Source organism: Scardinius erythrophthalmus (assembly GCF_964197995.2).
Source record: "Scardinius erythrophthalmus genome assembly, chromosome: 17".
In the NCBI taxonomy this organism is placed as follows: Eukaryota; Metazoa; Chordata; class Actinopteri; order Cypriniformes; family Leuciscidae; genus Scardinius; species Scardinius erythrophthalmus.
This window is the reverse complement of record NC_138237.1, coordinates 21,092,034-21,114,352: the sequence shown is the minus strand read 5'-3', so window position 1 is coordinate 21,114,352 and position 22,319 is coordinate 21,092,034. Positions and strand designations below refer to the sequence as shown.

The window sequence follows — 22,319 nt, the reverse complement described above, 5'->3', positions numbered from 1 at the left end:
TTATTGAATGTATTCATGTGCTAGCAGAGCCTGTTTGACTTTTTTTTTTTTTCATTGATGATTTTATTATAAACAGTCATTGTCTGTCCGTGAAACACCTTGTTCTGATTGTCGGTGCAGGTGATGTCCGTCAAGTTGTTTTATATATATATTAATCTTTCTCTTCACAGCCTTTCAGTAGGAACACAGCTGAAGTTATCTCTTTAATCAGCTCTTATCCGGAGGAGGGACAGTTTTACATGCTTTTATGATTCTATGGTTAATTTAAAACAAAATGCATTGCACAATACAGGCCTCATGTGAACTTGAAATACTTAAAACCTTAAAACCTCTTAAATGAGTGTTTCTAATGGGAATGGTAAACAAAACATCCATTATTAGTTTACTCATCTATTACCGTTAGATTTAGTACAAATAAGCAACTTTCAAGTCCTCAGTTTTATTAGTTGCCTTTTATTCGGCATGGTGACCAAAATGAGGTTATGAACTAATGAACAGATTCCAAAAAAAGTCAACATTTTAAGGTAATAAGATAGATAAATATAATTTAAAGTAAAAGATAACAAAATATCTCTGAAAACATTAGGGTAATCATTTGTGTACTAATTTTGTGATTTAATATTGGTTAATTGGGTACTGAACTTGGTCATGTGTAATAGATTTGGACTGATCTTGAATATTTTAATGAGTTATGTAGAATAAAGAAAATACTTATTTTATTTTTATCAAATATGGTTTTACTGTCTAGATTTTTATCTTTCACCAAAAAAAAAAAAAAAAAATCTGCAATTGTCTTTGGCCCTTTTACTTTCCTCTGCCATTGTTTAAAAGTAATGATTTTACTGCCGTCCATCACTTTATAAGTAGGACTGCATAAATTCTAGACTTCTAAATTACTTTGGCCTGAAATTATGCAGTGATTTAGAGTTTAACTGCTGGTGCTTTGCAAGACTATAAACGCCTGTTTATAACAAGGGTAGTAGTCATAAGAATCTGCAACTGAATACAGGGTGTATTTATTAACCATTATTCAGAATGTTGTGGTGCAGGACTGTAATATATGATGGCTAAGGTAAAAAAAATTTACCTTTTTCCTGGAAACGTATAGTGCACATTGTACTGTTTCCTGAGAATGACCCATATAAAAACTACCAAGGTTATTATTTTATTTCATTCTGATGATGATTGTCATGCAGACAATAGAGTGAATCATTGGGTTTGAGTAGGATATCCTGTGACAGATCAAATGTGCACTTGTGAAAGGTTAGGACATGTGGGTCTGGTCTGTTTGTATAACACAAAAGAGCACTAGTTAATAAGTAACTTGAGTTCAGAACTACATAACCTCTATAAACGTAATCCTGAGAAGAACGCAAAGCTATCCAAAAGGAAATGCACAATCTGATTTAGCTCTTCATTGTTTGTCAATTTCACTGTATCGCTGTGTGACGGCTTTCACAATCTTTGTAGTGTAAATATGAGTGCAATAGATGCAGTGTGTAGTAGCTTTTATGCAGATAACTGATTAAATGTTTAGTATTTTTCTTTAATGCTCACTAATGCCCATTTCTCAAATCTTTTGGGAATATCTGTTGGTGAATAAAGGCAGCATGGTGGTTATTTAATCATTTTCTTGTGTCGTGGATTTGTTTGCCTCATTGCACTGCTTGTTCTGCAATCATCTCTGCCCCCAGTTTCTACAAAACAATAACTGACCATAAATGACCACAGCGTCACAAATGCCCGAAAGCGGACCCTGCTGCACCCTGCACCCCATTCAGGAAACAGCTCCAGTGAATGTGTGATGTCACGTGGTGTAGGAGCACGTGGATCCTTTGGCGATTTGGCGCGCTTTCTGTTTGAATTTGAACAGCGTTCTGACATTCCAGACTTCTGCTTTACGTGCGTAAGTATAAACCTCGAAAACTTAAAACTCAAAAATACTTGTATATAGACCAATATACAAACCTAATTGGTCGCATTTCTAAGATATTTTCTGATATTACTTTTACGTATTATACGTTGTCATTTTTTATTACTAAGCAACTACCCAGCAAACACATGTACATTGAGGCACGTTGCATTTCTGCTATGGCAACGTCGCTGTCTACGTGCTCGCAACATTGTAACGACATAGAATTGACAAGACTGTAGTAACGTTGCTACGCGACATTCAGCAACTGAGAGACGACGTTCTGACAATCAATTTTTTTATGCTAGATAGGTCTTTAGATATATATACATATATTTTGTCAATGCATGTTCAGACATCCCAAGTCTCCCGGAAGTTCCGGGAGTCTCCCGCATATTGATAGCGGCTCCCTGATGCCCGCAAATCAGTTAAAATCTCCCGGAAGCAAGAGCGCGCAAGCGTAGCGCGCGCACGGCAGAGAGAGGGAGCGAGAGACCTTGCGTGTGTGCGCTAGTGTGCGTGTGTGCCTCGGAATTTTATCTCTACTCTCGAACCGAATTAATCAGAACCCCCCCACCCCTCCCCCGCCATTGGAGATTTCTCGAACCGAATTAATCAGAACCGAATCACCCCCCCCCCCCCCCCCCCGTTGGAGATTTCTCGAACCGAATTAATCAGAACCGAATCCCCCCCCCCCCCGCGTTGGAGATTTCTTGACTCCCGGAAATGATTTTGTGCAGGTTGGGATGTCTGCGAATTAATCAGAACCGAATCCCCCCCCCCGTTGGAGATTTCTTGACTCCCGGAAATGATTTTGTGCAGGTTGGGATGTCTGCATGTTAGAGTTTATCCTTGCATATTTTTTTGGCCTTGTAATTTTTATTTAAAATGTTACAACTCGATCTTTCTTTGAAACGAGACTCTCTGTGGAAGCTTGTTTCCACCACAGAATATAACTTTAATATATTTCTCTAATGTAATATAACAGCAAGATATAAACGAAGAAATTGCGAGTTAAAATGTTAGAATTGCGAGATGTAAAGTCAGAATTACTTGTTATAGCCTAGACTTGCAATTGCGAGTTTATATCTCGCAATTCTGACTTTTCTCAGAATTGTGAGATATAAAGTTGCAATTGCGATTTATAACGTCCATTCTGAGGAAAAAGACAGAATTGTGAGTTTATATTATGCATTTCTGAGGAGAAAAACATTGTAAAAATTGCCCCCCCCTGGAAAATATGATCAAAGATGGCTGTAAAAAATAAATCTACATTGTTAATCCTTTCGATATTTTATTTATTTTTTTAAAGAAAAAAAAAGTCTAACCTTTCGTTGAAGTAAAATAATTTAAAGTGGGGGGGAAATCACATTCTTGGATTGTGATTGCAATGCAAGGATAAACAATGCAGATTTTTTTTTTTTACAGCCATATCTGATCATATTTGCCAAGGGGGCAAATAATTCTGACCAGCACTGTGTGCTGGATTTCTCCCAGCCCCTTTCTTACAATCGACTGCATGCTCCCATACTGATCTGCCTCCATCTAATAACCAAATGGACAGAATTAAGTTCCCGTCCTACATTCTTTTCAATAATCTGTTTCACTCGGATGTACATCACAATACAGAAGAAAAGATGTCGCTGTTTCTGCTACATTGTGATTTAAGTGTTGTGTTGACCATCTAGACAAAAAACTGGTGCCAAATTTCTTTAAATAAACACTATTTTCAATGTTTTCAGGGCTGAATTTTTGCAATATTATAAAAATGATGGTACCGTCAGTAACACTGATGTCAGGAGTACAGATGCCACTTTTGGGTTTGGGCACATACAAGCTACAGGACCTTGAGCAGCTGAAAAGGTCTGTCAGCTCTGCACTTCAAGCGGGATACCGAGCCTTTGACACAGGTGCTGTCTATGGAAATGAGGCACATCTAGGGCAAGTCCTCAAAGAGCTGTTGCCCATGTATGGTCTAAGCCGTGAAGATGTGTTCATCATCAGCAAGCTTGCCCCATTAGACCATGGGCCGAGGGCAAAGGAAGGCTGCCTGAGGAGTCTGAAGCAACTAGACTGTGAATACATCGACCTCTATCTGGTGCACTGGCCTGGGATGGAGGGTCTTGACCCAGGGGATTCCCGCCATTCAGAGTATCGGGCGCAGAGCTGGGTGACCCTAGAGGAGTTCTATGCCAGTGGGCGATTTAAGGCCATAGGGGTTTCAAACTACACCTCAAAGCACATTAGGGAGCTGCTCATGAGTTGCCGCGTGCCCCCAGCGGTCCTTCAGATAGAGTGTCAACCGAAGCTGATCCAGAGGGAATTGAGGGATTTATGCATGGAGACAGGCATTCACTTCCAGGCTTACTCTTCTCTGGGTAAAGGAGCTCTCCTTAGGGAGCCAGAGGTAGTGGATATAGTGAGGAGCTGTGGTCGTACCCCTGCCCAGGTACTCCTGAGATGGGCTGTGCAGCAAGGAATCTCAGTTCTACCTCGGTCCTCGCAGCCAAGCAGAGTGCAGGAGAATGCACAGGTGTTTGACTTCCAGCTAAGTGAGATGGATATAATGAGGCTGGATGCCCTGAATTGTGGAACAAGGTTTTGTAAACGTGACTCTAGTAAAATAGCTTAAGCCCTGATTTGACAATTTCCTGAATAAGAAATGTAAAAAAAAAAAATAAAGATCATCATTGTAAATAGTCAATGACGTGATGCTTTTTGTAGTAGAAACATTAAAAATGGTATTTATACAGGCTACGACTTGGATACACCAATGATGATCATGTTTTTATTTAGGAAACAAGATTAATTTTTATTTTTGTACTGAAAGGCAAAAATGTATGGGTGATACAACTGGATGCACTATATGTAGGTCATATAATTGACCTTTTTGCTGTTATGAAAATGTGGTTTGACTTAATAATTTTTTATTTTTTTTATTAATGATATCTGGGGGAAAACATTTTACTTTGTATAAATGTATAGTCACATATATTCAAGGTGTATGGAAACATTTTGATTACACCAAATTAGTTATTTAAACTTCCACTTTTCTTGAAAATGTCAGAAAAGTTTTCCGATACAAAGATTACATTTCTACAACTTGGAACAGTTTAAAATGGGATCTTTCCTTTTTGACCCAAAAACATGACACTACCTTCAGCCAGAAAATCTTTTATTTTGACCACAAAATTATAGAAAAAAAGATAAAAACTTGATTGTTTTAAAAAGTATTTAAACAGTTCAGCCATTACTCAATCTATGTAAACAGCTATAAATATGTACAAGGATCTTAAAAAAGGAATGAAGCACATAAAGCACAGCAAGACTGATAGTACAGAAATAGCACTTGTGTTGTCCATCTGCATATATTTGCATCCCCAGAAACTGAATGTTGTTTAACATACAAGACCAGCAGATGAAAAAGTCCAATAGAGACAACAGACAACTTTACAATCAAGAAATATGTACATGAAAGGCAGTGATGAATTGCAAAGCTATGAAAGTATCAGTTAAATAAATTGTTCAGTTTTCCTGGTGACATATTCACGTATATATTCATCATAAAGGATGGCAGAACAACTGATTTGATCCACTCGTACTAGTTATTCACCACAATGGTTTGGCATTAACAAACAAACAAACCTGAGATGTAGCATTTATCAACAAATGAACTGAAATAACTTTACCCGTATTATTGTTACCGTCACTAACCTTACAACTTTATCCGATGTCACAGTCCTTGAAATATATTTACATTTTGCAAGCTCCAGCCTTTAGTACAACAAAAACGCACGTCTATATATCAATCTATAAAATACATCATAGAACACATTTCTTTGCCAAATATGAACTTAATACATATCAATAAATAGTTTTAAATAGACGTTTTATTTTTTAAATCAACACATAGAAAGATTGTCCAATGAATTGTAATATTTTAGGAGAGATTGTCCCTTTTGAGATTGTCAAATTCAATTAACACTGACAATTCCTTTAATTAAACGTACGTTATTGCAGTGGTAAAACGTGATACAGCACTTTTACCATTTTCTCAGATTGGTTTTGCAGTAGCTTGAGCACATGTATTACAAAAAGGCCATGATGGTGATCAGACTAGCCTTCATCTGAGAGCAGCTCTCGGGGTAACTGTTATTAAGTGTGTAAAGCCACGTTAAAGCATGACTCCTTCATTCTCTGCCCTCCTCTTCTTTGGAACTCCAGAGGAATGAGAACCATCCTCTGTAGGTCTGCTTCTGGCTGTTCACTCTTTTCACATCCTAGAAACAACAAAACAATTTAAAATGTAAGATTTCACATATCTTAGGCCTCTAGCTAACAACCTATCAAATATAAATGCATTCAGTGTACCATATAGCTAGCTCACCCCTTTGTCAAGCCACGTGTCAAATTCATCGCTCATTCTCCTCAGCTGTCGTCCGTACTTCTTTGCTTTCCACAGCGCAGCAGGAGCAGATTGAGAACGACCTCTGAATGGAAGTCCATCTCCCGTTCCTCCATTCTCCTCCGCCGATGCTCCATCCTGGGGCTCTGCGTCCTGCCAGCGGCTGACTGTATACACCTGAGACTCTGAATAGAGCCGCACACGCCCTGCAATAACATGTGATCACATGATAAGATAATTTTTTTGTTCAATCTAGGTCAATATATCACTTGATACTTAATGGCGAGTGTGGTTGTCTGAAGTTCTCACCTTGAGGAGAAATGTTTGGCAAGGTTTGATCCTGATGTTGTCCATGGTTCTTGATTGTCTCTTCCAGATGTGATTGCTTTTTGCCATCCAAGGCGCTGGAATCATCTTGATGGTCATGCAATGTGTTATCCATTGTGAGAGCTGGTGAACATAGAGTAGTAGGATATTAATATTGGAATTTCAAGGTGTTAAAACAATTAATTACCTAATACTTATTGTATTACATGAAGAACATTTAGTAGCACAAGGTTTTCAATGATTAGATGGATTTCTTGACATTAAGATTAATATTCACTGGTTTTCCTAAATACATACCTGTGGATCTGGACGAATTCCAGAACAATAGATCTGAATGTGTTCGTCTCACCGGAACTCAGTTGGTAGTGGCACTAGATGTTATTCCGTCTTTTCTCCGGTTCGATTACGAGTAGCTTCTCCAGTTCTCAACATACATTGATTGCCTCATGGCATGTGACACACCCAAACAACAACAATAGCTATAATTGCTACTTATATAAGTTTCATATTTCTAAGGTTAAGTCAAGCTCCTCTGAAAACGTCGTCGGCCAAAAATAATGGAAAAAAGATCCCGTTTTTCGTGACATTTAGTCGGAGTGATTGTCTTCTCGCCGCAAGTAGTAGCGTGCCAAATTTCCAGTCCGGCTGTTGTTATCGCTACAGTGTGTATGATGATCTCATTTCGGCTCCGATATTGTTGTTGTCCGTCGTCGTTTACAGTAGTGCTCCGCTCTCAGCCAATCAGACGGCGTTCGCCCTCTTTGATCAGCCAATCACAGCCCGCTGCTAGGGTGTTTTGGGCGCTCTCTGATGCAACGTCACTGTTGCGATAGGGGTTCGCGAGCCTTTGCTGTCCCGTGACTTGTTTACCTCATACGTGCCCCAGTCTCGCGGAAGCGTGGGAAGATATATATCGTGCGCTTGAGGACGCCGTCGCGAGAGAATTTGCAAAAAAAAACCGCACCGTTTAACTTTATTTGCATAGAGTGGCATTAGATAAAACTGAGTAATTTTAGTGGTGCAGCTCTCAGTGCATTATCAGTCACGGGGAGTTTATGCCTTGCTCAATTATGAATAAATTATGGAGAGTTTTTGACGTATCTATGTTTGGCCTTTACGTTGAATGGTTTGCAGTACAGTGTACTGATATAATGCTAGTAAAATTAGTAGCATATTATTAGTAAGAGAACATATTTAGCTATTTCTGTTGTGGTCTTAAAATGTGCATTTTCTCAGTTCGAACTGTAGATGGCAGGAGAGACCTGTGTTGTTGGGTCATGGGAAGAAGTTGGTTATTTCTTTGCTTATATGACTCATGCTTGCAGAACACAGAAATATATAGGTTAATAGGACCTGTTGCTGTGTTGATTGCTGCATATGTTAGATATTTTCATATATTTTTTGCTAGGTCTACAACACAGCATGTCTGTGTTCGTAGTACATGCTGTTCTCCTTTTCATTTTTGTAGCTACTATTGTGTAAAAACTCTATGTAATTTAGCCATACCAACTTAATTTAGAGATGCAATATTGCTCTAAACTAAAAAAAAAAAAAAAAAAAAAAATGTGCTGGTAAAGAGTTAGATAGAAACATAGTTCCTCATTGACAACATCATGGAGACACACAGGTAGCCTGGAAATCCAGACCTAAATCTGAAAGATTAATGGTCCGGCGTCTACTAATGAAAATCGGCCAGCTCGAGGGGCGGCACCAAGCATGCATTTGAAAATCTCACTGCACACAATTGGATAACACTACGACCAATCACAACAAGTTATCGCTTAGCTTCCACCGGAGCTAACTTGTAGATTAGACTCTTACCGTATCCGGTCGGCAAAACAGCAAAAACGCCGTTCTTGCAAAGGAACGATTCGAGCGCCGTCTTCTGTTCCTCTTTTAGAGAAAAAGTCTAAATCTTTCATTGTAGCGGCCAAAGCCGTTTCAAACAACTGGTGTTCATCCATAGCCATCTTGCAATGTTTACTAATGACTTTGAAGTTGCAGCGCTGTCGTCATCTCGCCTCTGGCCCGCCTATATCAGATAACCCGATGTGATTGGTGCAGCTCAGATAGAGGGGCATATTTAATTAGCATCATTACTCGACACCAGAGTAACTCGCTGAGCAAATTCAACTCGTGCTCTCGCGAGAACTCTGGATTACCAGGGTAACACACAGGTACAGCAGAGTATAAATAAAAGGTCCTTCCACTGATTATTTTATTGTTTATACTGTTAGGTTTTTCATCATTGTGACCCGGCTGCAGAAATAATAAAATACAACCATCTTAAACCAGGTTTGCTGGCCTTAGCAGGTTAGAGATCAAGTATAGCGTTAGTTCTGGCAGGTCACGCTAGTCAAGCTCGCATCAGCTGACTCTCAGCTGATCCATGTCTACCTATATAGGAATACAACGCCTATCACTCTATACATAAGCTCCTTCATGTGCTAATTACCCTCCTCCATCCCCAGCTCCTCTTCTCATCCAGTCAAGATTTGGTATTCTGATTCCTCTTTGAATCAGACTAAATTCTCGAATTATGTCGTACATTAAAATATTGACAGTAATGATATCTGCGATACATTCATGTTGGTTCTGTTTACCCTAAGGGAGGTTATTGCTGCTCTCCCAGCTCTTTTCCATGCTAGGCTGCATGGATGCAGGGAGTTCTTGCCCAGAACAGAACCATACCGCCAATCCAAACTGTATGCTAATTGTCAATCGTATTTGACGAGAGTGGTCCTGACAGAACTGGCCATTCTGTTACATTGGTGACTTAAAAGTTCTAAAATCAGCCAAGAGGGGGTTTTGGAGATCGTCTAAGACCAGCATACCAGTTTAGGCTGGTTTAAGATGTTTTTGGTGGGCCCTTCAGCACGCCAATATTGGATTTCTAGTACCAAAGTAGTTATTCAAAATCCTTATCATTCTTTAATATATGTATAGAGAGGATATTTTTGCATTAAACATTATAAATTAAAAAATAACTTTTATTACACCTGACGAGATTCAATAAAACTGCTGTTCACCTTTAAACCACTTTGTTCGCTAAGTGTCATTATTGAATCACGTGTCACCAGTAGAGGGATCAGAGGGTAGCCTACAACGTTGATTCAAATTAAATGAAGCCCTTCGATATGCACGTGTTTTTACACTCTAGCCAAGATAATTAGCATTTCTAATATGTCTGTCTGTGCTACATCATTGCCAATTTGATGAATTATCGTCCGGTGTTGGCTCGCCATGCCTGCCAGCGACACTCTGGCAAACCTGCACGCGCTGTATAGGAAAATGTCACCTCCCCTCTTTCTGCAGTCCACGCGCTGCTGAAAAAAAAAGCGCTTTTCTGCTGAATCCGTTCGCCGAAAAGAAAAACAGAGTGTTGATTTCCATATTACCTTTTCCAACAAACTCCGCCCGTCTCCTCCATCCTCATGGCGAGGCTGATGCTGATGCGAGCGAATAGTTAACATCTTCTCATTCACTCCCTCTGGCGCCACACGTCCATGTGCGGCTCTGATAATTGTTCTATTTTTCTCTCTCTCTTTCCCCCCAATGTACAATATAGTGTCCGCTTTTTTTTAGAAAGACTATTTTTTAGCAGTCTTTTTATTTTTTACCCGAAAATAATGCCATTGCTGGAAGCATGCGATTGATATTTTTCTATTGTGTTTGGAATTATGTGAATGGGCTGCAGTTGGTGCTCGAAGATATTTCGTCGATCACTTTTTAATTCAAATTGAGGTTTTAATTCACGTCTCATCTTGAATTTAAGACGCTCTTTTCTTAAGATCAGTCTCGCCTCGAGTCTACAACTTGATTGGATTGTGGGTGTTTATGTTAGTTTTTTGTATTGTTTGAACTGTCAAATCAAGAACAGCACCGCTGTACAGCGCGCGCGCATCACCGCTGCTCCATGGAGACATGAGTCGCGCGCACCGAGCTCATTCACTGTGAATTACACCGAACTACAGCAAGTCAACAGCGAGTGTCCACAGGAATCCACACACCGTCACCGTAAGTACGAATTTACTCACCACCCCACATTACAATGCAACTAATACAGTATTATTTGCTCTTACCAACCTGACTGTAGGTTTAATACACAAAGAAAGCGAACTGATTGCAACAAATGAGTAATATACGTGCATCCTCCTCCATGTTTTCAGGTTACTTGATGTCAGAATGAAATAGACGATTCTATGAAACCAAACTCCCACGTTCAAATATCTCATATTTATTCAAGACATTTCCAATTTCAACCTGCGTAATTTTTTTTCAGGTACAAAGTTGCGTGTCATATTTCACAGCCCATACAGGAGCCACCCAACAAAATGAACCTCTGTTAACGTACATTTGTCTGTCAGAGCAGGTAAGATTGACTTTACTCTTGTACCAAACCGGTTCAGTTGAGTTACTATTATCTGCGTACGTAGCTGTCATTCTCTCCTAAATGTTTTCTAGTTACCCCGCATAACTAGTAGAACATAGTTTTCGTACTGGCTGTGAATACATAGCAGGCACAGTTCTCATGGAAACGCTCTCCGACTCTCACTACAGAGGCAGCCCACCTGTTTCAGATAAACATAGAATATGATATGCCAGTATGCTGTGGTATGTAGGGAAGCCCTCAGTTTCCACATGCAATGCATTGACTGAGATAAAAAAAAAAAAAAAATCATATACCCATGTGGGTTAGAAATGAGACATGTAAATGAAAATTTTCCCCTCTACTCTGGGCAGGTTTATTTCTCTTCCACAGTATTTACGCGATGCGTAAGAACCCTCTAGCTGATTTTGGTATGTTTTTCCTATTTTTTTTGTACAGGAGTGTGCTGTTTTTTTGTTGTTGTTGTTGCTTTGAAGTATTCTTAAAGGGATAATTCACTCATTTACTCATCCTCATGTTGTTCCAAACCTCTATGACTTTCTTTCTTATGCAGAACAGAGATAACAGACATTCTTCACAATTTCTTATTTTGTGTTCAGAAGAAGGAAGAAAGTCATGCAAGTTTTGATGAGTAAATGATGACGGTATTTTTATTTTTGGGTGAAGTAACATAGAAGCAAATATAACAGATGGTCATTTAGACAAACAGAGGATTTGATACGCATTTGATAGACCTGCTCTCATATGACACACAAAATGCCATCCTCACAAGGGAAATCAATTACGCCTTTAATTTCCTTTGTTATATAATTATACCGCAACAAAACAGACTGTAGGCAAATTATACTCCTGCAGCTTGTGTTTCAAATCAGTCCTGTCCATTTTCACTTAGGTCGATGTGAAATTGTCTGAAATATGTCATTTTGTGCCAGAATCTTAGTGTGTCAATAGCAATGCATGTGGTAAAAAAAAACATCATGCGATCCTAACTATATATATCATGTTTTTTTGCTGAAGGCTTGATTTAGCTTCAGTCAGGTCTGGCTGAATCTCTCTAGTTGTAAACTGCTATGTGTTCTCCTGTTGTAGCTCTTGGTTTCAATGGCATTATTTCTTTTCCCCTAATGCCTGGAACCATTACTCACAGCTTGAGCTAATCTTAATGTTTCTGGCGAACTGAAAATAATCCTACTCTTGCTAAAGGCGGAATTTAGAAAGTGGTTTGTTTCTACTGCTGCTGCTCCTTTCATTATGTGGCGTGTCTGAATATTTGTACATCCTCTTGCTCGGAAAGCTCCGGAAGACGTGAATTATGTCGGCCAAGATTTCAAAGCTCATTTTAGTCGCAAGCATGAGTTTCCATTGGATTGTAAAGCCTGCAAGTCTATCCAGAGAGCTCCATATGTGGCACGAGAATCATGTGTATAACTGTCTGCAACACATCCAGAAAATTGGATGTTTAAACCTTTTTTTTTGTGCAGGCTTAAAGTTCTTTTTTAAATCTGAGGTTATTTTAGTGCACTTGTGTTTATATCTACCGGTCGTCTATGTTTTATCCCTTTAGTATCACCCTCCTCAGTGAGAATCCAAAGCCTCCAAACGGCGTTCTTCTCGCTTCCACCTACAGCTCAACCACCATTATTAAAGTAGAGCCAGGGGCCCATCACTAAAGCCTTCATATTTCACCCCAGTCCACAGCTCGCCTGCTCTCACAAATGATTAGCACTGTAAAATCCAGCCAAGTGAACCATTAAAATATCTTGCCCTTCTCAAGTCTCTCTGCGCAATTGAGGTAAGCAAGCTCTGTCAAGCTGTGTTATAGATAATATAAGTATGTAGCCTTAATATGAGATATTTTTGTCTGTAGCTTTTTCCTCAGTCCTTTTAGAGCAGGGGTGTCCAATCCTGCTCCTGGAGGGCCACTGTTCTGCAGAGTTTAGTTACAACCCCAATTAAATACACCTGAACCAGCTAATCAAGGTCTTAGACATCCTAGGCTGTGTCTGAAATCGCGCCCTATACCTTCATTCACTATTCTTTACATTAGTCCACTATTATATTTGAGGGAGTGAATGAAAACGAGCGAGTGAATTCGGACACTGAGTGTGCCAGAAGGGCTGCCGCATTTGCATAGTTCGTGTTTGCTGTTTAATAATTATTTGAAACTTTGCAAATTGGCTGATCCAGTCATGGAAACTATGTATAAACCTTAATTAAACAATTCAATAATCAATTAAAAAGGAATTTATACTGTATGAAATTATGCATTGGACTAGTGGTTTGGAAAATAGATGGATGGATGATTCAGCTGCGGCCGCCATCTTCTGGTCAGAGGCGGAATTCATTCGGTGCCGACTCTCACAGTGCATTATAGGTGTTCTCTAGCTGTTGAGTGTGCATTGGTTGTACACTCGTCATTGCAGTGCATTGTGAGATTGAATGAGTGCACTTGATAATGTCCATTATGTTTTCGGACACCATTACAAATGACCGTCCAATCAAATAGTGCCCTATTTAAGGGTATAGGGGGCGATTTTGGACACAGCCCTAGAAACGTCCTGGGCAAGCTGGAGCTAAACTCTGCAGGACAGTGGCCAGTTTGGACACCCCTGTTTACACCTGGTATTAAAGGTTTAGTTCACCCATAAATGAAAATTCTGTCATTAATTACTCACCTTCATGTCATTCCAAACCCGTAAGACCTTTGTTCATCTTCGGAACACAAATAAAGATATTTTTGATGAAATCGGAGAGCTCTCTGACCCATACATAGACTGCAATTTAATTACCACTTTCAAGGCCCAGAAAGGTAGTAAAGACATCGCTAAAATGGTCCTTGTGACTACAGTGGTTCAACCTTAATTTTATGAAGCGACGAGAAAACTTTTTGTGCATAAAAATAAACAAAAATAACGACTTTATTCAACAATTTCTTCTCGTCTGTGTCAGTCTCCTACGCTGTTCACGTTGTAAGTACAGTGCAGCGCTTCCGAGTTCCACGTCAGAACGCTGGCTCATTATTGGCCGACGCTGTTCACGTGATCTTCGTTATTTTTGTTTTTGTTTGTCCGAAGATGGACAAAGTTCTTACGGGTTTGGAACGACATGAGGGTGAGTAATTAAAGGTATAGCGGAGGATTTTCTTTTTCCGGGTGGGTAGTGTAAACTATTGGTCCACCTAAGTGTCAATCATTCTGGTGATATGTTTACGTAAGGCCGTCGTACGTGCTCGTCCCTGGCTCGTCCCTTAGTTTTCGCTTTCTGCGCATGCGCACTTTCAGGTGTTTATGTTTGGTGAGCTAGAGCTAAGCCATTCATTGAAGCTCGCCGTTTCACCGGGTCCTTTGAAAATGTCTGAGGGTCGCAAGAGAAAAAGTTTGTACGAACTGTATGAGAAGAAGAGAAAGGCCTCAGAAGAGAGAAACAAGATCAGAGTGTTTTTGGGAGATTGTTTCACACGATGGCGTGCGCTGATAACACATGTTGGGCTTCCCACTGATGCCTCAGTCGCGAAGTTTCTACTCGACAGGTAAAGTTTGGCATGCTATTTGGAGAAAAAGTGCAAATCTTCTTTTGGAAAGTAATCTTGTATGAGCGATGCCGACAGCAATTTGTAAACAGAGCGTGCACGAGGAGAACCTCGCACACGTTAATAGGCGTTCCCTCTCGGGAGCAGGTAGAGTGTTGTGCGCATGTGCATTTTTTCAAAAAGTGGAGAGGGCGGTTCTTATCTAAAATTCGGAAAGATCCTCCGCTATACCTTTAATTATATAATTTTCATTTTTGGGTGAACTAACCCTTTAAGATGCGTTTTGGTCGTTCGGATCACAAGTGGGAAGTAGACAACGCTAAATACAGGTGTTAAACGGGGTCTAAAACGTTTTGAGCTTGTCCACTTTCGACCACTTCTAGAGGTAGTCAAAAACGCATTCGACCGGATTGCTATTTTGGTGTAGACGCTTATTTTTTTTATTTTGGTGAATACATTCAAACTTCCGCAAAAGACCGCCTACTCTCCTCCGCCTACTGACTTAATGCATAAACATCATGGGAAGCGCGCTAGCCAGATGGGATTTAAACTTTGTCAACTGAAGACCGAAGTCTGTCCGTATGTTTTTCAGTCGTCTCCTGGTGCGTTCATATATAAATTGCGTGAGGTAATTTGTCCATTAGATCTAAAAATCTGAAAAAGCCCATACATTTATTTACCCCCCATAGGCCTTCCCCTCGTATAAATCAGGATTTCTTTGACAGAAGTGTTTGAAAGTGGACAAAAGAGACACCAGGTGTAAACGAGGATGTGTCTCCTTCGTCTACTTGTGGTCCGATCGATCAAAATTCAATACCAGGTGTAAACAGGGCCTAAGAGTGAGAATCATTTGTTTGCTTAAAATCTGTTATAAAATGTAGTGGGCTACATACGTCACAAGAGGACTATGCTAAATACAGGTGTAAAAATGTTTTGAGCTTGTTTATTGTGACCATTTCCAGAGGTAGTCAAAGACGCATTCAGCTTTCATAGCTTTCGTAGAGTATAGTTGAACTTAAGAGTGCTTTTTTGACACGCTTATGTAATGTAATTTCATAATTACTTCTTTTGTCTTTGAAATATGGTTAAAGTGTTCTGCCAAATTTACTGACATGCATATGACATGCGTAATTTCTATTGAAACTTGTATGTTATTTAAATATGTTTCTAATTACACATTTGTAATGTTGAAGTTATATGTAATGAATATAGTACATTTAAAATATATTAACTTTTAATGTAATAGCGAATAACACACTCAACACATTTCAATTATAATCAAGTACTTTACATGTGCTTTAGTATCTTAAAATAAGCGCACTTCTTTAAAGCATGACAAGATTATTAAAGCATAATGATTCAATATGTACTTAAGTATACCGTTTAATTTGACATTATTACAAAGCTCTCTTAATAAAAAGTTGCATAATTAAGATAGTTATCTTTTGGAACAACATTCACGTCACGTGTAAAATGTGTAAAAAACTTCCTCTGTTGCCATATTACCTCACCGGGTTATTTGGCCATATGGCAGGTTGAATACAGACCATTGTGCATACCTATACAATGTATGCAAAATATGTTCCTTTCACTATTCAGGAGTGCCTCTTCATAGCAAGACTCATGGCATGATCAAAAGAAATGTCTGAAGACCCTAGAGAAGTAGTTGATGCTAAAGAAGCTACAAAAAGTAAAAACATTGCTAAGGACCCGTGGCCAGTTAGAAAATGTGTACCTGAAGATTACACAACACCATTCACAAAGTAAAATTACTACAGCAACAATCCTCAAAGAGGTTGCAAAAAAGAGTATGGCAAGAATGAATGAGTACACTCATGTTTCTGCTCAGATTGTATACATCTTTCACCTTTGCTAAAGAAAGAAGTTGCTGCGCAAGACACAGAGAGGTCACTTGGTACAAAAAACAAGGAGTAATCCACAGCTCTCCTAAAGAACACTCTTGCCTGTCTCAAATTTGCCAAAATGTTTGGCAAAAGCAAAATACTTCCAACAAAAGCACCTCATTCCAGTCACATAACATTGGCTGTACCAAATGGGACTTCTAGCTTTTAAGATTCTGGCAGCATGTAATTAGGAAATTTATTTAAAACTGTTCATGTAGAGTCTGTTCATGCCGAGAAACTTGAACCACAGAAAGTGGATTAGGCGTATATAAGGTTTAAAATAAAGCAGTGTATAATTTCTACTCCGCTAATTGGACAAATATATATATATATATATATGAAGAGTTCAGATGCAAAAGCCTCTAAGTGCCATCTGAAATGTTCTTCTAGAATGATCATTTTTATCAAGCTTGTATATTTAAGTTCAGTAATTTCACTTAAATGACAATTCATTTTCATTGCCATTTAAGTGAAATTACTGAACTTAAATATACGAGCCTGATAAAATCGTTCTAGAATAGATATATGTTATGTAGGTCTACTACTAATTACTAAATGCATATTTATTTAAATTATTATTATTATTTTTTACATATTTTATTTTAATACAGGTATATTATACATGTATCTAATTTATATACATGTTAATACTTTACATAAATCTACATTATATAAATAAAATATAATGCAACATAATTTTATATGATATATTTACATTAATTTATATGCTTTGTCTCCCCAGCTGTTTTATATTTATTATATATTTTATTTTTAATATATATTTATATACTTAATATTATACAAATAATGTAATATAATTCAATAATTTTTATTTATATTAATTTAAATGCTCATATCACCTCTGTAGTATGGTGTATATTCTCTGCCCAGGAAACATCAAATTGGTTCACTGATATGATCAGCCTTATACAATATATATCAAGACCTCCATCACTATTAATAAATTGCTGTTTGTAAGTGTCTCGGCTAATGTAGCCAGATAATTCTGGATGTGAGGAAAATGCCTTTGATCCACCTCTTTGTTTTCAAGGTGCCAGCCCTCATCCAGGAACTTCAATTTAGATTTAATATCAGCACGCTGTTTTGCTTGTAGCATTAGTGACGCAGGGAATGAGGTTTGTAGGGTGTCTCTGCAAAGATGCTGATGATAACTTCTCATAGGTTTCTGCTAATTATTTGCATTTTGAAGTTGCTTCATGAGGCTTATCCTCTCTCTATCCTTTCTCTCCTGCTTTCCCTTTGTCCGTACGTACTTCCTTCCTTCCTTCCTTCCCTCGTTCTGTTTATAATCATGCATATTTTAAGCAAACCTACTTTCGGTTGCTTGACTGTGACTTTTGTGTTTGTACATCCTGTAATGAATGCTAAAACTGGGTAATTAAATAATAACATTAATCAAATACAGTTTTGACTCATTGGGACTTTGGGAGTAACCCAAAACAAACATTCCAGAGAGCGCTCCTATAATTGTGGACTAGTTATTGTGTCCCATTCATCAAAGACTAGCTAGGCAATTGGATTTTACAAAAAAAAAGTACACTTTTGCTCCTCTAGTGTTAACACTATTTATATCTACTGCATTTGCCCTTTTAGCCTATTATTCAGCTTTTAGAGTCTTTAAATACCTTTCTAACTTGTTATATTCATGCTGGCCAGTTTTGCACCCATAATTTCATTACACTATCAGGAGAAATGGTAAAAAGAAATGTTCCTGTATGGTTAGAATAGTTTTGTTTACAGTTACATGCATATTTCAAAGTATTATATACAATACGCTTTGTAATATGTGACCATGGCAAATTAAAATGAAGATCTGGTGCTGTAGTCGCTGTCCGCGGTGCTAAATCTACATTAAAGGGTTTGTTCAACCAAAAATGAAAATTCTCTCATTAATTACTCACCCTTATGTTGATCCAAACCTGTAAGTCTTTTGTTCATCTTCGGAACACAAATAAAGATCTTTTTAATAAAATCTGAGAACTTTCTGTCCCTCCAATGACAGCCGTGCAACTACCACTTTCAAGCCCCAGAAAGGTAGTAAAGACATCATAAAAGTAATCCATGTGACTCCAGTGGTTTAACCTCAGTTTTATGAAGCAACGCAAGTGCTTTGTTTGCTCAAAAAACAAAACAAAGAAAAGTAGGACAGAAAGCTCTCATATTTCATTAAAAAGATCTTAATTTTGTGTTCCGAAGATGAATGAATGTCTTACGGGTTTGGAACAACACGAGGATGAGAAATTAATGACTGAAGTTTTGGGTGAACTAAACCCTTTAATATGGGGAAATGATTCTGAAACAATTCTCATTAGAATTAGTTTATGTTGCTCAAGAGTAAAAACAAGTCTCTGGTAACACTTTATTTTAGTGTCCTTGTTACATAATGTCACATGTACTTACCATAGGAATAACAGTAAATCATGCATAATTACATGCATCTAACCCTCAACCAAATCCTAATCCTACCCTAATCCTATGTAAGTACATGTAGTTGCTTAATATTACTCAGTACTTAAATTTATAATTACACTGTAACAATGACACCTTAAAATAAAGTGTAACCAAGTTTCTCAAAGATTTGCCAACATTTTGGGTTTGCTCTTCTGTATTGAAGGTTGTGTAAGGTGATTTGGTCTCAAAGCTTTTTTGGGCTTTGTGTAACTGTTGCAACAGGCTGATGGGGAACAGTTTGAATGATAAGTAAATACCTCATATGAGACACGTCAGTCAAAACACTGGTTGCAAACCCAGGTTTTTACACTGGGTCGTAGGAACAAGGGAATTGAGGAGCCCAATGATTCCTACCTCCAGATTAATAAGTGCAAATTAAATCTGAATTCTTCAAAGAATAAGCACTGCGATGTTGTTTTCTATCACTTCATTTTCATTCTATCCTCCTCTCTATCCCCATGGCATGCTAAAGGTTTTTCAGATGGAATACGGGGCTTTTAGGCTCCCCTGTCTATTCCACAGCATGAATGTAAATTAGGAGGTGGAACAGGTTTTTGGACCCTTTTTCTTTTCTTCTTTCATGGACAGTGGTGCTGGAATTATGGGAAAATTTTCACACTTGACTTGACACCTTCAGTGGGTTTTCTCACAATTCCTGATAACCAGACAGAAGAATTCACATGACAGCAATGGACACATACTGTCTTTTATTGAGAAACGATTTTTTTTGGACAAACTCTCTCCAGTGTAGATGTGCATGTTTCAAAAATTAATAAGCACCACTGGTGTGAAATCAGATTCTACAAGGTTAACCAGGATTCATTATCAAATATACTTGTTTTCATTATAAAAATACTACGATAAAACAGTATTATACGGACAAGAATGCTGTATTTACACGTGCAGAGATTAAAGCACTAATACAGGTGTGATTATTGCTTATTAACCACAGTATTTTTTTATAACTGCCTTTTATTAAGGAACGTACATTTTAGACACAATATTGACACTTACAGTCATTTGTCTGTTTTTGCTCCACTAATGAAAATACTTCTAAACGAAGAATTAGCTGTTACCTGTCTCCAAAATGAATGAGTTTTTGAGTGAATCGATTCGGTTGATTGATTCAATTATTTACTAATAAAGACTGTGGCTGTGTTTGAAATTGCTTGGTCCCTGATTAGGTACTTCTTTGGAATAAGTTCTTTGCGGCTGTGAAGAAAAGTATATGCTCTTTGTAGTATGAATGTGTATAGCATGAATGTAATCCAGATGTACTACATTCAACATATTGCCATTGTCGTGTGACCTACCAGCGTCATTTGCTTCACTTCACTTCAAAAAGTGTCCATTGGATGTGCACTTCAGAATCTCTCATCCAGGTACTTTGTGCCTACTATTTTATGAATACTATGAATTTAGACATACTACTATTTTCACATACTGTTTTGTTACCTCATTCCTTAATGTATAAGTGTGTCTGAACAAATCAGTTGAGTAAATGATTCATACATGCATATAAAATCAGTCACCTACTGGTGTAACAATGTAACCTGCAAAAAGAAAATCCCCACCACTAATGCACAGACAAAACAAACACAGACAAACGGTGTGATAAAAACAGTGAAAAGTCCCAGTGCTGTTGGACTAAATATCACACCACCTGACCAATCAAATTTGAGAAGTGTTGTATATAAAATACATTACTGCAGATGAGAAAATGCCAGTCTGTCTTAACACATGAGCAAATTCTTCCTGACGCAATCTTACAAAGTATCTGAAAATAGAGCCAGTCGAAATGCTTGGCCATGTGTAAATGAGCTCACACTGGCTCTAGTGATGTGTAATTGCACAATTAAACTTAAGACACTAAAAGAAGAAAAGTGAACCAGATCCAGACTGTGTGAATGTTATCATTGGGAGATTTGGCAGCAAACCGTGGCATGTTGGTCTATGTATGAATGATTGATTGTGAATGGAGAGAGGGTCGCCTTGTGGGGGCTTGTGGGTATACGGCCTCATCTACACTGTCACACCATGAGACAAGCAGAGAGGGTGCCTGGGGCAAATGTCACTATGTGGAAAGGAGCTAAGACTGGAGGAATAAAGAGACACAGGCATTATTTTTGGCTGGCAAATGCCATATGTTGCCTGTTGAGGGTCCACAGTAGGCGACCTTTCCAGAGTGCCCATGGTTGAAATGAGAAAGATGACAGGTGCAGGAAATTGGTTTTAACGAGAATGAAACTATTCACCCAGCAGAAAATGCCATCCACAGGAACCGAGTCTGAGGCGATAGATCGGTCATGCAAGACCAACTTAAGGAAGACATTGATTTGCCAATGCCTCGTCGATAGCAATAATACATGACAACATTGACCATTTATTGCTTTGTTGACGGATCTGGCTCTGAATAGACTATGGCAGACATGTCATTAAATATCACTAGAAACTTCATCTGGCCCACCTTAAAGTTTAACGCGTCTAGCCTGAAGGGGTTGAAGCTTGGCTGGTTAGCATTGGACCAGTTAGCCTCTGCTGTCAGATGCCATACACACCATCTGGACCCAAAATGCATCCTTTTCCATTGACTGACATTTGAAAGTAGCAAAATAAGCATTTAAATCACAGATATGTCTTCCTTTTATTTCAACGGCTGTTAAAAGTGTTACATTCATTTTTCCCCATTCACTTTTCACATCACAGTTTATTTTGTTTGGAATTTTAAGTTATTATATTTAGATTATTCATTTTCTTAGTTTCCTTTAGTTTTCACTTTTTGTTAGGTTCCTGAGAGTTAAAGTTTCAGTTCATTTAGTTTTCATTGCAGTTTTTGATAACGAAAATTGCACTGTTTGGGATCTTGTGGTGCCATCAACACCGTATCAGCATTGTTGTGATGTCATTCTCCTGCGGCTCCAATGTGATCAGTCACATGACATTTACAGCTCAGGTGATTGGCTTAACAATGTCTGGTCATGTGCTAAGTAATTTAGGCCTTATTTGTCTCACCAATAGCAAACAGTTATGCTATAAAGCAGGGTTTCTCAAACTCGGTCCTGGAGGGCCACTGTCCTTTGATCGGGGTTGGAGCTGGCCCTCCAGGACCGAGTTTGAGAAACCCTGCTTTATAGCATATTTGCTTTTAACCACACCATTAACCAAAGATCTATACTGTTCCACACCGAGGTGCACCGTCAATCATTCTCACAAACCCTACAGAGCTCCTGCTTGCTCTGCTATAGCCCTGCTTATTATGTATTTAAAGCACTGGATGACTCCCTGCTGGTTTAGGCCCGTCGACTTCCCTCCTGTCAAAGCCACCAGGAGAGTGATGAATGCTTTATGGAGAGCGAGAGGCTACTTGAACTACTGTGATC

At 38.5% G+C, this 22,319-nt stretch overlaps 2 protein-coding genes across 2 annotated transcripts; one reads left to right on the top strand and one right to left on the bottom strand.

Moving 5' to 3' along the window:
- The first annotated feature begins 113 nt into the window (after positions 1-113).
- Positions 114-5,092, top strand: LOC308706219 (putative oxidoreductase YtbE). Its single transcript, XM_081391671.1, has 2 exons — positions 114-1,906; positions 3,655-5,092. The coding sequence occupies exon 2, from the start codon at positions 3,681-3,683 to the stop codon at positions 4,542-4,544; it is 864 nt and encodes a 287-aa protein (XP_081247797.1). The 5' UTR covers positions 114-1,906; positions 3,655-3,680; the 3' UTR covers positions 4,545-5,092.
- On the bottom strand, positions 5,071-7,379 carry bada (BCL2 associated agonist of cell death a). The gene is made up of 4 exons (XM_081391672.1): positions 6,942-7,379; positions 6,627-6,767; positions 6,300-6,523; positions 5,071-6,192 (listed from the first exon to the last, which is right to left on the bottom strand). The coding sequence occupies exons 2-4, from the start codon at positions 6,757-6,759 to the stop codon at positions 6,103-6,105; spliced, it is 447 nt and encodes a 148-aa protein (XP_081247798.1). The 5' UTR covers positions 6,760-6,767; positions 6,942-7,379; the 3' UTR covers positions 5,071-6,102.
- Positions 7,380-22,319: the final 14,940 nt, after the last annotated feature.

Bases quoted from the DNA above. Each gene is read 5' to 3' on its own strand.
- bada (XM_081391672.1), bottom strand. From the start codon at position 6,759: ATGGATAACACATTGCATGACCATCAAGATGATTCCAGCGCCTTGGAT. The intron at 6,524-6,626 runs GTGAGAACTTCA...ATGTTATTGCAG, and splicing joins GCCAAACATTTCTCCTCAAG to GGCGTGTGCGGCTCTATTCA. The intron at 6,193-6,299 runs GTGAGCTAGCTA...TGTTGTTTCTAG, and splicing joins ACACGTGGCTTGACAAAGGG to GATGTGAAAAGAGTGAACAG.
- LOC308706219 (XM_081391671.1), top strand. From the start codon at position 3,681: ATGATGGTACCGTCAGTAACACTGATGTCAGGAGTACAGATGCCACTT.